This window comes from Rhinopithecus bieti, unplaced genomic scaffold (genome assembly GCF_001698545.2).
Source record: "Rhinopithecus bieti isolate Rb0 unplaced genomic scaffold, ASM169854v2 scaffold_80299, whole genome shotgun sequence".
NCBI classification, from domain to species: Eukaryota; Metazoa; Chordata; class Mammalia; order Primates; family Cercopithecidae; genus Rhinopithecus; species Rhinopithecus bieti.
In genome coordinates this window covers 174,616-192,617 of record NW_016829764.1, presented here as the reverse complement: position 1 = coordinate 192,617, position 18,002 = coordinate 174,616, and the positions used below count along the sequence as shown (strand labels likewise).

Genomic DNA, 18,002 nt, shown 5'->3' with positions numbered 1-18,002 from the left:
TTTTTTTTTTTTTTTTTTTTTTTTTGAGACGGAGTCTCACTCTGTCACCCAGGCTGGACTGCAGTGGTGCAATCTCAGCTAACTATAACCTCTACCTCCCGGGCTGAAGCCATTCTCCTGCCTCAGCCTCCTGACTAGCTGGGACTACAGGCATGTGCCACCATGCCCGGCTAATTTTTGTATTTTTAGTAGAGATGGGGTTTCGCCAGGCTGGTCTCGAACTCCTGACCTCGGATGATCCACCCGCCTCTGCCTTCCAAAGTGTTGGGATTACAGGCGTGAGCCACTGCGCCCAGCCACACATGCACTTTTTTTTTTTTTTGAGACAGAGTCTCGCTCTGTTGCCCAGGCTGGAGTGCAGTGGCCAGATCTCAGCTCACTGCAAGCTCCGCCTCCTGGGTTTACACTATTCTCCTGCCTCAGCCTCCCAAGTAGCTGGGACTACAGGTGCCCGCCACCTCGCCCGGCTAGTTTTTTGTATTTTTTTAGTAGAGACGGGGTTTCACTGTGTTAGCCAGGATGGTCGCAATCTCCTGACCTCGTAATCCGCTCGTCTCGGCCTCCCGAAGTGCTGGGATTACATGCACTTTTTAAAAAGCCGCGTGACAAATCCGTTTTTGTACACACAGACCCAGAAAAAGATAACAGCTTGGCTGATCACAGAAGCACCTCTGAAAAGGGCACAGTGCCTGGGGATGGGCAAACAAAGGTATGTGGACTCTTATGTGTCTGAACTGTTGGCAGTGAAAATGTGGTCCTATATGACTGTGATATTATGATCTATATGACAGATATATATATGTTTGTTCATCCACAGTTCCTGGCTCCTAACTCTCATAGCCCGTTACTGTAAACAGGATCTCTCTTTTTCTGACCTTCTCCTGCCCTTCTTTCCGCTTGCCCCAAGACAGGACTCTAATTTGATTGTGGGTCTTAAGACCTTCATTCCAGATAAGAGTCCTACCCCACATCCTGGAGGAAGGAATGCTGCAGAGAGGGCAAGAAGAATCTGAAGAGGTCTTGTTGGGTTTAGATAATAATCTTTTTGTCCAATAACATTTTGATATAGTTGTCCATGTTTCAATCATGCCCATGAAGTCTCCATAAAAGGCCAAAGAGGACAGGTTCCTGAGCTTCCAGATAACTAAATACACGGAAGCTCCTGGTGGGTGGCATGCCTGGAGAGAAACAATTACAGGAGGATACAGCCTTCCCCGTATCCTCCTGTAACATCCCTTATAATAAACTGGGAAATGTGTTTCTCTGAGTTCTGTAAGCCACGTCAGCAAATTAATCAAACCCAAAGAGGGGGTTGTAGGAACATCAACCTGAAGCCAGTTAGTTAGACATTTCGGAGGCCCAGACTTGTGACTAGTGTCTGAAGCGGGGGATGTTCTGAGGACTGAGCCCTCAACCTGTGGGATCTGATACCATCTCCAGGTGTTGAAATTGAGCCTGGGCAATATAGTAAGACTCCGTCTCTACAAAAAATTAAAAAATTGGCTGGGCATGGTGGTGCATGTCTGTAGTCCCAGCTATCTGGCAGGCTGAGGTAGGGCCCCCAAGGGCCTAGGTGACAGAGCACAGTGCTATCTCTTAAAAAAAAAAAGATAATGTTGGAATTTAATTCAATTAGAGGACACCCAGCTGGTGTCTGCTACAGAATTGATTGCTTATTTGTTGGTGGGAAAAAATCTGCCCCCGACTTGGTCACAGAAGTCTTCTGTCTGTGTTGACTGTTGTGTTGGTGTGAGAACGAAGGAAAAGGGGTTTGAGTTTTTCCTAAACTACAACTCTCATAATTTTCAAAACTTATCATTAAAAAATAACAGAAGTGCCCCCCACCCAAGCTCTAAGGATGACAGGCTGAGCAACACAAAGGCTAGGTAGTGTGGATGGCCCAGGACAGTGGGTTGAGAGGGATAGGGATTAGGGTGCTGATGTCCCCAGCCTCAACCTCCCTCTACTGCCTCTCAAGGGCCAGCACCCACCTGCCGCCTTTGCCTTCTGCTGGACTAAACAGTAAACTCCAGTGCAGGCTAGAAGGGAGGTGAGCCAGTCTGCTCATCCCAACCTATAGGCCATCTACCAGAGACACAGCCCCAATCCAGCAGAGTCAGCCAAGGCTGCCCTAAATGCTCCTTCATAAACACGTTAGTATGCAGTTTCCCCAGACTTGGGAATATGCCAGATAAACTTATGTGCTGAAAGCGTTCAGGAACTGCCCAGCATTTCTTGACATGCTGGACACTAGGCATAGCTCAAGGAGCACAAGTAGCCCAAACCTATCTCTAAAGAGAAGAGGTAAGAAAGCAGAGGAGGACAGAGGCCCCAAAGGGTGGTAAAAGCAGTAGGTCACTGGGAAGCATGGAGGAACGAACAACTGTCCTGGAAGAGGCAAAACCACCAAAACACCCAGTCTGGACTGGGGTGGCCCTGATCTTCAGGGGCTTCCAGCTGTAGGGATGGCATTGCCTATGTGCCAGGCCTACATGGGGCTGTACCAGCCTTCCCTCCCACAGGCACACAGCCTCAGACTGCTTTTCTGTAAGACTCATTTTGGAAGGTCCCAGAAACTAAGGAGAAGGTGCAGGGAGTGAGCCCAATGGGAAAGGGGCCTGTAGCATGTGGCTGCCAACTTGGATGTGCTCTGGGGAGCAGCCATCTGGCAGGCCAGCTTCCCTAGCTTTATCATTAGAAAGGCTGAGGTCCTATCCTAAGAGGAAGACATGGAGGTTGGGTCCTTCCTTCCAATATCACTGCATAGGCTTTAAGGGCAAAGCACCAAAAGGAGAGAGGAAGAGAGGGAGGGAGGGAAACTATTTTCTTAAGTACCTACCATGTGCCAGATCCTGTGTCAGAAATATTACCCCATTATCTAACTTGATTCCTACAGTTACTCTTCAAGGCAGGTAATAGAAGCCCACTTTCAAGGTGAGGAACCCAGGACAGGGAAATTAAGCAACTTGTCTAGCTCTAACTCTAGTCTATCAACTGCAGAAAAACAGATTTTCAAAACACTGACAAAGGGCTTATTTCATTGATATATAAAGAGTTCTTATTAATCAATAGGAAAAGGACCAATAATCCACTAGAAAATGAACATGAAGGACACCAACTTTTGGATAGAAGTTAAAATTAGCGTAATGTCACAGTCAAGGAAGTGCTTCATGGGTGAAGCACTGAGCCTTTGTGTGTGTGTGTGTGTATGTGTGTGATGTATTGTTTGTAGTAAAAAAGACTGGAACTAATCTAAGTGTCCATCAGTAAGGAATGGGGGGCCGGGCACAGTAGCTCACACCTGTAATCCCAGCACTTTGGGAGGCCGAGGAGGGCAGATCACTTGAGGCCAGGACTTCAAGACCAGCCTGGTCAACATGGTGAAACCCCACCTCTACTAAAAAAAAATACAAAAATTAGCTGGGCGTGGTGGTGCGGACCTGTAGTCCCAGTTACTTGTGAGGCTGAAGCAGGAGAATTGCTTAAACCCAGGAGTCGGAGGTTGCAGTGACCCAAGATTACGCCACTGCACTCAAGCCTGGGTGACAGAGCAAGACTCTTATCTCCAAAAAAAAAAGGGGATGGGTAGGTAAACTGTGGGACATCCCGATGTTGGGAATACTATGCAGTAGCTATCAAAAAGAATATTGTTTAGTGAGAAAATACAAGGGGAAGAAAAGTGTGTGCACTTTTGCCTTTTGTGCACATCTATGTGCACTAGCTTGTAAATGGGCAGATGCCCTCTAGAAGAGCACACACATGGGACAACAAACGGTTTCTGTTGTGGGGAAGTAACTGTTGCCTGGGCATGCAGGTGAGAGGGCACCTCTCTTTTGCAGCAAATCCCTTGGTATCATCTAGATTGATTACCAATAACACCTCCTACTTGTCTATAAAATATCAAAACAGAGAGGGTGGGCAGATGCAGGGCTTTCAGGATCTGAAGCTCCTACTCTGACCCCAGAAGACCACATCCTGGGAGAGGAGCCATGGGCCCAGACACTCCCACCAGCTGGCTGGCTCTCAGTGGGGACCTGCCTGCCCACGCACCCTGAGAATTGGCCTGTTACACACCCCCAGACCTGAAACCTGCTCTCCTCAGCTCCTGTTCAGGCCAACTCTGCCCTTCAGTTTCTCCATGAGTAACAGGGAATCAAGGAAAATATAGAAGAAACCAAAGCTCAGAGGGGATGAATGACCTGCCAAAGTCACTCAGCTGGGAGCTGGCCATGCTGGGAGGGGTGGTGGATAGGTAAGGACTTGGAGGTAGAGGGGAATGAGAGGCCAGCTGTCTCCATGCAGGGCAGAGGAAATGGGGGAGGGTAGATCCAGGTGGGGTGTCAAGAGGAGCAAATGTAGGTCTTTGGGACGAGAGGCAGGCAGGCTCAGGTGATTGGCCCTGCCCTGCTCAAGGAGTAAGTCTCTACCTCACACGGAATATCAGGGCTTAAGTGGGCTGAAAGCCCAATATTGGTCACACTTTTTTTTTTTTTGAGAGGGAGTCTGGCTCTGTCGCCCAGGCTGGAGCGCCATCTCGGCTCACTGCAACCTCTGCCTCCCGGGTTCAAGCACTTCTTCTGCCTCAGCCTCCTGAGTAGCTGGGATTACAGGTGCCTGCCACCACGCCCAGCTAATTTTTGCATTTTAGTAGAGACAGGGTTTCACCATGTTGGCCAGGCTAGCCTCAAACTCCTGACCTCAGGTGATCTGCCTGCCTCGGCCTCCCAAAGTGCTGGGATTACAGGTGTGAGCCACTGCACCCAGGCCCCACTTGTTTTTTGTTTGTTTGTTTGTTTGAGACAGAGTCTTGCTCTGGTCCCCCAGGCTGGAGTGCAATGGCATGATCTGGGCTCACCGCAACCTCTGCATCCTGGGCTCAAGCAATTCTCCTGCCTTGGCTTCCCAAGTAGCTGAGATTACAGGTGCCCGCCACCACGCCCAGCTAATTTATGTATATTTAGTAGAGATGGGGTTTCGCCATGTTGGCCAGGCTGGTCTCAAACTCCTGACCTTGTGATTCACCTGCCTCGGCCTCCCAAAGTGCTGGGACTACAGGCGTGAGCCACCGCGCCCGGCCCACACTTGTTTTTTAAGCAGTCAGAATCTCCTGCGTGCTTGAGACCATAGGAGGAGCTGCTCCAGCAGGAGGAGGAACCTGGGCCTGTACCCCTCTCATCACTGCCTGTGTGGCCCCAGAATACCTGGGGCTTTGGAGAACATACCAAGTTCATCCATGCCTCTCCCCACAGGAGGTGGCAGTGATTTGCCAGAAGTCGCTCAGCAATCATAGCCCTACACCGGAGTCTGGCTCACTCTCGACTGCACCACCCTGCCTGCCCTCTGAGGATGCCACAAACCTGAGGCCCTGGGAACACCCACCTAGGGGGTCAATTCATGCGCCTTCAGTGAAAAGCAGTGGCAACAAACAGTCTTGGAAATCAACAAGGCAAAGTACTCACGTTGAAGAAATTGGTCTTGTTCCTCTCGCAGAAGAGCCCCTGTGCCGGCATGTGCTGCAGTTGTTGCCACGGGATACTGCTGCCTAGCAACACGTCGCGGGCCCACTGGAGGTTCTGGGGAAACAAGAAGTAGGTTGGAAGTGAGTGTGTGGGCTGCTCAGGGCGCCCACAGGGAAGGCAGGCGGTCCCCTCCTTCCTGGCTGCACAGCAAACCACGATGAGCAGCAGTTCCTGCATACATTGATTCCACAGCTCCAGGCGGTTCTGGCCGTGGGCTTTGATCTTCAGGCTGTGGGATGCATTTTCAGAACTGATCTCTTGCTCAGCACCACTGGTTTGGGAGTGTAGTCCTTGACTGCCCAAGATGGGGACTGACAGAGACCCCTGGCCTGACCAACCCTATAAACCTGCCACATGGAGCCAGTACCCGCCTCTGTTAGGGGCCCTCCACAAGTCCAAATAGCAGCTTTGACTTATTTGTCAGGAAAGGCATTCCTTATTCATGGCCAGTGGTACAGCTGCCTTAGGCTCGGAGGGCCAGTCTCTGGCCACAGTGCTTAGGTCAGTGATCTCTGGGCAAAGAGCCTCTTGGTGGAATCCAGGCCCAGGGGAGAATGGTGTAGGGTAAGAGGGTGGGCGCAGACCTGGCTGCCTCAGCCTTCTCTGGGGCCTTCTTACTGGCCCATAGAGCAAGCCTTCCCACCAGCTGCCTAGCCAGCCACTCCTCCCTCTCTGGTCTTCACCACAGCAGCCAAGCACCTTGCACTGGCCATCTTACTCCACCTCAGGACCATGCTGTCCTACAGGGAAAGGGCTGGCAATGGGCAGAGCTGGGCTTGGCACCTGGGACTGCACAATGCCAGACCCTCTACCCTTTCCACAGTACCCACTGTCCCGGCCAATCTGTCCTCCCCTCCTGCTCAGGTCCCTTGCTCACCTTTCCCAGCACTGGGCGCAGGCCTTCATCACCTTGCACTCCAGCTGCTCCGAAAGCCCTCTCACTTCTTGGTCTGCAAGCTTATCCCACCTGGTCCCATTCTGCCCACTGCTGGCCAGGCTCAGCATATTGAATTGTTCCCCCAATCATCATGAGGCAAAAGTGCAAATCCAGCTCCCTGACTGGCTGGCTGTGGGGCTCATGCTAGCCTGCCTGCAAGCCTTTGCTCCAGTCTCTGCACAAAGGGCTACCCTTCTGCCCCCACCAGGCTGCTGCAGGGACTGAGGGCTCCTCCCCAGCACTGGGCAGGGCCCAGGGCTTTATGTAGGAAGCTCCATTCACTGTGAGCTTCCCATCTGCTGAGGGACCCCCTGCCTGCCCCTCCCTGAGGGGAAGGAGAAACAGGCAGAGGAGGGAACAACCTGGGCAGCGAGAGGGTCCTCAGACCCTGGAGGCAGGCTCCCAATTGAGAACAGAGGCCACTTTGCTCACACTCACAGAAAACAGTAAAATACCCAGTCCTGACCTTCAACTTCTGAGCTCCAGCACCCTAGGAGGAACAACTTGTAGTTTACTTTCAAGTGTCTCCAGCAGCTGGGCACGGTGGCTCATGCGTGTAATCCCAGCACTTTGAGAGGCTGAGGCAAGTGGATCACCTGAGGTTGGGAGTTCGAGACCAGCCTGACCAACACGGAGAAACCCCATCTCTACTAAAAATAAAAGAATTAGCCTGGTGTGGTAGCACACGCCTGTAATCCCAGCTACTCAAGAGGGTGAGGCAGGAGAATCACTTGAATTTGGGAGGCGGAGGTTGCAGTGAGCCGAGATTACGCCACTGCACTCCAGCCTGGTGACAGAAGTGAGACTCCACCTCAAAAAAAAAAAAGTCCCCAGTAATGCCTGGCAGCCATGCTTTGGAAAGCCCGCTTCCCGGGCCACTCATTTGAAAGCCTCTTGAGGCTGGTTCCAAGTTCTCACATAATACCTCCCACCTCTGCACCCCACCCCACCCTATCCCAGGCCACATGCCCCTGCTCCACAGCAGGTCCAAGGAGGGAGGGTCAGCTGCAGACAAACTGAGTACAGGGTAGGGAGAAGGGGTGGGGGTTCAGGTATGCTTCATTAAAAGGAATAAAATGAAAGATTAGCTCAAAGACTAGTAAGTAGAGCAGGGCTCCAAGAGGAAGACGCAGGTGGGTCTCAGGAAGCCCAAGAAAGGGGCTCACAACCTACATCAGTGCTCAGCCATGACTCACTGTGACAAACTTGGTTCAAAGTCTTTCCCAAAGGAGATCTGAGAGGTTCAGCCCAGGCAGGTGTCCATCCTGGTCTAATCAGTCATAGGTAGACTCAAGAAGGTGATGTGGGACACTGTACTTTTTTTTTTTTGAGACAGAATCTCACTCAATAACCCAGGGTGGAGTGTAGTGGTATGCTCTCAGCTCATTGAAACCTCCAAGTCATTCAAGTGATTCTCCTGCTTCAACCTCCTGAGTAGCTGGGACTACAGGTGCCTGCCACTATGCCTGTCTAATTTTTGTATTTTTAGTAGAGATGGGGTTTCACCATGTTGCCCAGGCTGGTCTCGAACTCCTAACGTCAAGTGATCTGCCCGCCTTGGCCTCCCAAAGTGTTGGAATTACAGACATGAGCCACCGTGGCTGGTCCGTCACCTACACTTCTAATACCACTGTTGAGCACACCTGACCATGGAGGTAGGCTGCAAAGGAGACCTACCTTTCACCCAGTCTGAAAAGGTCAGGGAGGCTCTGGGAGAAGGTGATACCTGGGCTGTGGTTTGCACAAGGCTGTTATGGGGATAAGGGACTCACTGAAGCAAGTGCCCAGACACTGGGGACAGTCAGGGCCTAGCCAAGGAGGTGGAGGGGATCAGATGTGGCTGCCCATAAGGCCAGTGGGGAGCCAGGGGACTATGAGGCAGGGAGTAAGCACTAAGACCAGGGGCTGCAGAGCCCAGAGCAGAGACAGGCCGCCTAGGGGACTGAGCCTATGCATACCCTTCCTCTCCTCTATGGCCCTGGCCTCAATGCTGTGGCAAACCACTCCTCCAGCTCCATGACCCAGGGCACAGGCCTGGCCTGAGAAAAGTTACCCAAGAGTCATGACCCCAAAGCTGCTTCTGGGGCTCCTCATGAACTTGGAAAAATGTCCAGAAGACCTCTTTAAGTAGCAGCACTTGAGGCCAGCGGGAAGAGATTTGAGAGCCTGGCTTGAAGAAGCATCTCCAGTAGCCATCATTTTCCTAAGAATACCAAGAAAGTAAAGCCTCAACAAAGATTTCCTTATGGCTGGGGATACAAGAGAAAGCACTGAGGCCAGGATGGAGAGAGTCACATAGACTTTGCTTCCCTGCCCAGCTGCCTTGTTGCAGGACCTGTGGCCATGGGATGGGAATGGACATTCCTCTCTGGTTTGTTTTCCACCACTCCACCTGCACCAAGCCAGTCTGTCCCCCAGAAAGGAGCAGAAAGGGAGAAGGCAGTGGGAAAGGTTTCTGGGGCAAAGGGTGCAGAAAGCACTAGCCTGTCAAACCCAACCTCGATTATAAATTAGCTTCCCGCAGACCTGGCTACTGTGTACTGGTGGAGAGTGTGTTTCTCCAGCTGTCTCCCGGGCCCACCAGAGAAAGAGAGCTGATCGATGCTAAGGCACAAAGTGTCCAAATAGCTTATGGGGGCCCTTAGCTGATTCATGCCTGAGGCCCCAGATAGGTACTGACAGCGAGGGCTGAGACCTGTCTGGGGAATCATGGGTGCCAGGCTGGTGGGGTGGAGGAGGGGGCAGAGACTGTGTTGGGCCCTTGCTGAACCTCTGCAAGGGGGAAGGGGGTCTGACTTGCACAGTGCACCTACAGCTTTGTGGTGTGGTGTGGTGACATAAAACAACATGATGGCTCCTGGGCTGCGCACAGTGCCATAACCCCTCACCTCACAGAATTGCCAGTTTACCAATGAGGAAATAGAGGCTCAGAGAAATTCAAGAGCTTGCCCAAGGTCCCAGAGCCACGAAGTGGCAGAGCCATCCCTGGAATCTGGTCCAGGCTACAAGGAGTCTGATGTCTGGGCTCTTCCCCTGACCCCCGACCTATCTACTATGGATGGGCAAGTCACTTTACAAATCTGCCTGGGCATGTGCTGTGTGCTGAACACTGAGCCAGCCATCATGGCCTCATGCAACCTGTCACACTGCTGGCTCACAGGCACCTCTGAGAATGGGAGGAGGCCCATGGAGCCACTTACCAGATAACGGCACATTTCCCTTGGCTGCATGGGCCCTGAGGCTTATGCATATAGACCCTGCTCTGACAGAGGGCAGATGGAGGGCTGTAAGGTCCTGAAGAGAAGTAGGGCAAAGAATCGCAGATGCATACAGGCACCTTATGTCCTCCCTTGCCCACTATCTGGACCATCCCTGCTTCACAGCAGAAGGCAGAGGGGACGTCTAACTCCTCTGCTTGAAGGCCTTTGGGCTGCACCTGCCTCAGGGCAAGAGTCAGCTCCATGCCTCAGTCTACCTGCCTACCCGCTGGCTCATCTCCCCCACATCCCCCAACCCCTCTTTGTGAACAGCCCTCTGGCCACACTTGTTCCCACCTTGGTCCCTGCAGGTCTCTCTACCTGGTGCTATCTCACCTTTCCCCCTGATGTTCCCCTGGAATACTATACCAACAGCCCCATGGCCACCTTAAATAGCCTTTCCACTGTCTCACAGATGGGTCTGCTGTCTGCCCCCACTTCTCTATCAGCCCTATGAGGGCAGGGACACAGTCTGACTTTACTGATGGCTCCTCCAGGACAAGTCTAGTTTGAAGCTCACAGAAAGGGTGCAACAGATGCCCACAGGAAGAATGAAAGGAAGCTGAGCAGTCTGACCTTTCATAAAATGGGAAGGAAGTGTATGTCAGGTTGAGGGAGGAGGGCAACAGCCATGGGGCATGAGAGGGGCTGCTTGGGTCCTGCCCAAGGCCAGGGTGCCAGCACTACGCTCCCTGGGGCCAGCTAAGCAACAGTCCAAGCCCTTGAGGCTAAACCTCAATGCCAGCCTCTGCCCACTAACTCGCACTACTCCACCAGCAATCGTTTCACTACAGCACACATTGGGCTGACTGTCACAGCTCCTGGAACTCCCCAGGCTCACTTTCCCTTTGCACAGGAAGCAAAAGCTTGGGGTGAGGTGGCTGCATACCTACCTGTAGCCTTCCGTGGGCCCTGCATGTAGTGGGGGCTTGGCAAAGCCTGTTGACAGCTGGAGATGGGAACACAACTACTACCCTCTGGGGACACCTGCTGTCCCAAGATGTGCAAAGTTGGAAGGCAGACCTGATCCCAGGTGCTATCTGTCACTATTGTATGGTGGCCTGGAGGATGTGCTCCGCCTGTGTCACCCAGGGTCTCTGCCCCCAGGGGCTGTCTCCTTGCCACAACCAATGATGATGTTCCACTCACCACTTAACTAACTCCTGCCTCACAAACCCACAAGGGACAGATGGCAGGGGTCAGAGAGGTCAGGCTCTACAACTCCTACATAGTGACTCCAGGTGTGCAAACTATCTGGTGGGGATCCTGGAGCAGTGCCAGCCTATCTGCAAGACCAGCAGGGCTCCACAGGCTGCTAGGAAGGTGGCTATGGACCTCAGCTGTGCTCAGCCCTTCACCTAGCCATACCTCAGGCATTGGCATGGGGGCACAGATGGTGCTCACGGGTTCCATGACAAATGGAGGAATCAGGAGTGGTGGAGGGCTTGGCCAGGGAAGGCCTTCTGCAGCCTTTGGAGCCACCCAGGACCCCTTGCCCCATGCAAAGGGGACTGGCTGGGAGCCCTTGGAGTACAGTGTTCTATAGACCAGAGAAAGAGGAGTGTGTGGCTACCTGCTGATGGGAGACTCTAGTGGGCTGCTGGGGACATCCATAAGCTGCAGACACATACTTACTGCAAACTCACCCCAGCAACCTAGGACATGAATATCCCCAAAGCTAGACCTAGTAGACTTAAAGCCAACCACTCCTGATACTTCTAATCATGAAAAATTATAATTAGAATGTCTATGTTTGGATAAAGCCAAATATTAAGGATTTAGTGTAAAAGCTGTGCCCCCTCCCCCCGGCCCCGAGAATCCTGTGTGTGGTCATTAGAAGTCATGCAATCAAAGAGTTTATGAGTACATGGGGAGCACAAAAAAAGCAGAACCATATTTGCATACGTTTCTGTGTGTGTGTGTGCATGTGTGTGTGTGTGTAAAGAAAGTAGGCAGAAGAAAGATGGAAAGGAAATGTACCCAACAGTCCTGAGAGTTGCCTGGGGAGAGAGATTCATGGCAATAGTTCTCAATGGCGGTGGGAGTCTGTCCCCAACGGGGCATCTGGCAATGTCTGGAAACATCTTTGGTCATCACAACTAGAGGAAGTCTACTGGTATCTAGTGGGTAGAGACCAGGGATATTGCTGAAAGTCCTGCAGTGCACATGACATCACCACAACAGAGAATTATTTGGTCCCAAATGTCAGTAGTGCCTCAGGAGGGAACTCTGTTCTACATTACTCATATATACTCATATATATATATAACTGTTCTACGTTACTCATATATATATATGAAAAGTTAAATACAGTTGTTGAAGGTGATAGATGTGCAAACCTTCTCAACTGATTCACAACATTAGTCAGAACAGAAGCAGGATGCATGACTGTCTGTGGACTGACCTTGACTTTTCTCTTTCCTTCACATCCCACAGGCCCTGGGCCAAAGAAATGGGGTCTGATTGGGCTAGTGCTGCCAGGCTGCTACTCGTCATACCTCATCTAAATGGAATCATTCAGTATTTGTCTTTTGTGACTGGCTATTTCACTTAGCATTATGTCCTCTAGGTTTCCCATGCTATCTCATCCATTGATTCAGCTCTTCTGTCTGAATCCATCTAGAATCAGACTACTTCCTGATACCCTGCTGTGGTCTCCTCCCATTTCTGCTGCCACACTGACTTTTTCTTTACCTGTGTGGACACATTCTCAAGCGCCTGGGTCTCTGACTACTGGGTGGGTTTAACTGAGGGAATCTGATCAGAGCACTCACTCCTTGAATTCCCTCCCTGTGGAGTTGATGTGGGGCAGCCATCAATGGCCAGCCCCGATGGGCACTGCGGTTGGCCCAGGGTACCACACTCCTCCTCCCTTGTGAATTCCTACTCTCTGCCTGGGCCTGTGTAAGTTGCTCCTTCATTAAGTGCTCTTCAGACTTTCCTGTTAGATGGGGCCATCTGTGTCCTGCCAGGCCTCTGACGGGCCACCCCCAACTCACTCTTTATATATCAGCCCAGTAGTGTCTCTGACACACTCAGGTCACATGGAACCTCTCTTCTTCCACAACCTTGCGACAGATTTTTTTTTTTTTTTTTTTGAGACAGTTTTGCCGTGCTGTGTTACCCGGGCTGGAGTGCAGTGGCGTGACCTCGGCTCACTGCAACCTCTGCCTCCCAGGTTCAAGTGATTCTCCTTCCTCAGCCTCTTGAGTAGCTGGTATTTCAGGCACCCAACACACCAGGTTTTGCACTTTTAGTAGAGATGGGGTTTTGCCATGTTGGCCAGGCTAGTCTCAAACTCATGACCTCAAGTGATTTACCTGCCTTGGCCTCCCAAAGAGCTGGGATTACAGGTGTGAGCCACCATGCCCAGCCCTTGCAACAGCTTTAACCTAATTCAGGATGATGTTCCCTCAACTCTTCCCCTGCCAAACCAGGCCCTGAAAGCCTCTGACCGCATCTCCTTCCTCTCTCCTCCTTGCCCATTTAGTCACACCAGCTTCCAGCAGATTCTAGTCACACCAAGACTGTTTCTGTCTCTAGGCATGTGTGCTGGGTGTATGTCCATCAGGAAGCCTCTCCCCCAATATCCTCGTGGCCATCAGGGCTCCCTCACTTGATTCAGATCCTTGCTTAGACAGGTCTTCCCAATCTCCCTGTCTAAAAAGTCACAATCCCGCCTCTAACCCCTTACCAAGCTTCATTTTTCTTTCTACTCATCACTAGCTGCCCAATGTGTTCTCCCAGTGAGCACACAATGATGTATCCCCACCACCTCAAACAGGAACCTCCTGCGTGACAACCACTCAGTAGACAGCTGCTGAATGAGCAAACCTGCAGAGATGCACAGAAAACATGCTGGAGGGAGCACATGAAACACAAACACTTCTGCCATGTCACGGCTTGTGGGACAGTTGTGGGTAGTTTCATTCTCTTTTCCAAGCTTAAACAATATTATTGGTAATAAAAGCTGCTGGCAGAGTGCTTAAACCTATTCAAACGGTTGAAATCTGCATTTCAGCCAGGCGCGGTGGCTCAAGCCTGTAATCCCAGCACTTTGGGAGGCTGAGACGGGCGGATCACGAGGTCTGGAGATCGAGACCATCCTGGCTAACACAGTGAAACCCTGTCTCTACTAAAAAATACAAAAAAAAACTAGTCGGGCGTGGTGGCGGGCGCCTGTAGTCCCAGCTACTCGGGAGGCTGAGGCAGGAGAATGGCGTAAACCCGGGAGGCGGAGCTTGCAGTGAGCTGAGATCACGCCACTGCATTCCAGCCTGGGCGACAGAGCGAGACTCCGTCTCAAAAAAAAAAAAAAGAAAAGAAAAGAAATCTGCATTTCTTTGCAGGAGAGAAGACCAGGCCATTATGGGGGCAACCTGTCCCACCTCCTCTGGCCCCTAAGGGCCCAGCAGAATCTTCAAACCATGAGGCAGACAGACTTTGAAGTACAAAATCAAGATTCCTAAGTTAAGAAAAATATCAAGTTCTCCTTTTGCAAACTATACAAACTAAAGCTTGACAAGAATCTGGTTGGTTGGGATCTGTAGCAGCTCACGACATCCACGTGAGGCAGGGCACAACGCCATTTTGTGGAAGGGGCCACTTTTATGTCCACAGAAAGGGAGCAAAGGTTAAAGGCAGGTGAACACCCTGCTTTGTGGCCAGCATCCCCTCCTGGTGCCGGGTTCTACTATCTGTGTGGTCCTGGCTCAGTCAGTGTGAACTCAAAGTTCACTGGCTCCCCCCGAACACTTGTCTGCGAGCAAAAAGCAGGGTCTCAACAGCAGGCCCTCACACCTACTCCAGTCTGATGGCGCAGGGCCCACTTCAGAGGCCCTCTCATTTAACCTGCACGATAGTCCTGACTTCTACGGGTCCCCCACATGAGCCAGCAGCACAGGCAGGTGGGGATACTGTACTCACAATAGGTGGGCAAGGGGTGGGGGTTCACAGCCAGCTGACCTGTCCTTTACCCGGGCTCACACCAGAGCACCAGCTGATCTGGAAGTCAAAAGTCAGCAGACTCTCTGGTGATCCTTTAGCTGAGCACACAGCACCATGGGGTCCCCCTGGCAGGAGTCTGTCTGTAACCAAACCCTGGGCCTGGGCTCATCCCATATCGGTACTGGGCCACAGAAATGGGGTCCAAATGGGCTAGCACAGCCAGGCTGCTACTCCTCATACCTCATCTAAGTGGAATCATTCAGTATTTGTCTTGTTACTGGCTATTTCACTTGGCATTATGTCCTCTAGGTTTCCCATGCTGTCTGATGTGACCAAATTTCCTCCCTTTTTAAGGCTAATATTCCACACTGTTTTGATGAGCATGTTATAGATTTGTAGTAAGTTTTGAAATTGATTTGTTTTTGTTCAAGATTGCTGGCTCCAGGGAACATCTTATAACCCCCTCTGCCCTGAACCCCTTGCAGCAGAAGTAGCAGGAGGTGAAGGGGCTCAGCTCCCAGCTGAGAAGGAGGCAACTGGGAGAGCAGGGTAGGGGTGTCTATGCATTGGCCTTCTTCCTGGACACCCATCAGTAAAGGCCAGAACCTTCATGACAAGAGGTGTCTGATGCCATGTGCTGTCTCTCCTGGGGTGCCTCTCTGGGCTCAAAGAGCTAGGTTTCTATGGGTGTAGACTCAGGCCTCAAAATCTTGGTGAAGATTGTGATCCAGAGACTAAGTGATACAGTAGCTAGAATTAGGGCCCTTACAGCTATCAGCATAAATGATCATCCCCATCTAAGGTGTGCACAGTGTGCAGGGCAACAGGTGGACTGCCTTGGGGTTGTCCAGGAGCAGCCTGTGTGCAGCAGTGCCAACCTTGGGTGGGAGGGCATCCTCAGGCAGGCAACAAAGGTCCCTCAGGACAGACCTAGCCCTTGGCCACTATCCCCCAGGCAGGGAGCCCTCAGAGGGCCTGGCAGAGGAGCAACGAGTCATGGGAAATGCTGACACTGAAGAAATGGGCCTCACTAGAGGGGTGAGAAGGACTGTTGGCTGAGGGCAGGGCAGGGTGTGTTGGATATTGCCCCAGCACTGCAGCCCTCACCTCATTACCACAATAATTCTTTCATATCACTATCATTCTCATCGAGGAAAGAAGAGCCCTGGACCTCCAAGAGTTCCCATGCAGAGCCAGGATCTGAACCTAGGTTAGGCCAGCTTCAGAGCCCACATTCTCTCCTCCTCCCCAAAAAGCCCTGCTGTCAGCAGCTAAGCAAGTGGCACACTGTGCCCTGAAGGCGGTTTCTTTGCAAGGCCTGGGCAGGCAGGGCCTCACCTGGAGATGCCTGTGAAAGACCCAAGGGTTCAGGAGTCAACCACACAACTCCAGACAGGCTCTGCTTGTGGGCCCCTTTGAAGAGGCAGACATTGGACGCTCCAGTCCACCAGTGAGCTGTGAGATGGCAACAAGAAAAAGGCACTGCCAAGCCCACAGCAGGATTTTATGAAGAAATGTGCTGCTGTCAAATATACACAGCGGGAAGTGTTTGTTACCAAACAGCTGTGTTTGGAAAGTGGTAACTACTTCCCAGTTAATGGTTCCACATTAGTCAGTGACAACATGGAGTTGTGTCCCCCAGATCTGTGAACAAGCTGCTGCCAGCAAAGCTGACACCCCAGGTCTGGGCAGAGCCACATGCAGCCCCCAGGATGGCATGCCCCAGAGCAGCAGGTAGGTCTTGACTTAGGCTCTCAGGGGAGCTAGGTGTTAACAACCTGCATTCAATTTGGTGGTGGTAACTGGTGCTCAGCAAAGGTTTCTGGGTGAAGCAAACACAGGAGCCAGCAGGAACCACCCTAGACTCAGCATATGCAGGGTCTAGAATGAGCTCAGTGGCCCAAGGCTACCTGAGGCACACTTGGCACCTGCAGAGCTGCCTCCTGAAAGCAGATCTGTGGGTAAGCAGTGTGGCTGTGGGTAGGGAGTGTCTGCTGCTTAAGGGGTCTCTCTTAGATTCAAGACAGCATTCCATTTCTGAGAACCAAGGAAATCAGCCTGGGAATGCAACGAACAGAAAAGCTGGCAGAAACTGAGGCCGATGGCTATTGGGGGTTGTCTGGGGATACTGACATCAATGGTGCAGACAGCCCAAGGCAGCCTCCATCCCTGCTACTGGGTGGGGATGGCTGGGTCAACTGGTCCACCTACCCTGGACCATCACAGATGACCAAAATGACCTGGCAAGGGGGCATTCATGGTTAAGAGCAAAATGGCAAACTATGAGTGTGGACAGGGTGTGGGGGACAGTGCAGCAACTGGGCCAGCGTGAGATTGCCCAGGGCTGATGTCTGGGTCTGTCACTCAGCTCTGTGTGACCCTCAGACCAGGTTCCTAGATGTAAAGTAGAAGGGGCATGATGACACCTCTGGGGCCTGGAGTGCCTGGTCTTGAAAGCACACAATCAACAGGGCATGTGTACTGGAGTTGGGAAGAAATACAGGCAGGGCATCCTAAGTCCAAATATCTAAAATCCAAATTATTCCAAAATCTGAAACTTTGGTGCTTAAAGGAAATGCTCATTGGAACATTTCGGTTTTTTGTTTTATTTTTTTTGAGAGGGAGTTTTGGTCTTTCGCCCAGGCTGGAGTGAAGTGACGCGATCTCAGCTCATGGCAACCTCCGCCTCCCCAGTTCAAGCCATTCTCCTGCCTCAACCTCCTGATTAACTGGGATTACAGATGTGCGCCACGATGCCTGGATAATTTTTGTATTTTTAGTAGAGACAAGTTTTCGTCATGTTGGCCAGGCTGGTCTTGAACTCCTGACCTCAGGTGATCCACCCGCCTTAGTCTCCCAAAGTGCTAGGATTACAGGCGTGAGCCACCGCGCCCAGCCTCATCGGAGCATTTGGGATTTCAGATTTTTGGTTTAGGGATGGCTCAGCCAGGTAAATATAATGCAAATATTCTAAGATCTGAAAAAAGCCAATATCCAAACCCCTTCTGGTCCCAAGCATTTTGTATAAAGGATATTCAACCTGTACTAGACCCAAGACAGCTAGTTTTAGGGTGGTAGAATTGTGGTTATCTCCCTCCAACTTTTAATTTTGACAGAAATACTGTTTCCTACTTCTAAAATATTCATCAAGAGATGGGGCAGGCTGTAATAACAGCATTCTGTGTCTAGTGCTGAGCTAAGCACTTTACATGCACTGGCTCCTTCAAATTCAACATAAAGCCATTTAGCGGGGAAGTGGAGGGTGGGTGGGTGGGGCCTGTATCACCACTCAACTCTCCTCCCACCCAAACCTGCTGTCCCTCCCCACTTCCCTTGCACAGG

At 51.5% G+C, this 18,002-nt stretch overlaps 1 protein-coding gene across 5 annotated transcripts in view; it reads right to left on the bottom strand.

The window, feature by feature from the left end:
* The window catches only part of CABIN1 (calcineurin binding protein 1), a 165,215-nt gene that overhangs the window by 33,805 nt on the left and 113,408 nt on the right, over positions 1 to 18,002 (bottom strand). For all 5 annotated transcript variants that reach the window (XM_017864917.1, XM_017864920.1, XM_017864916.1 and 2 more), the window contains exon 29: positions 5,460 to 5,573. In XM_017864917.1, the coding sequence (XP_017720406.1) occupies positions 5,460 to 5,573 (114 nt within the window). The remainder of the gene's footprint in view (positions 1 to 5,459; positions 5,574 to 18,002) is intronic.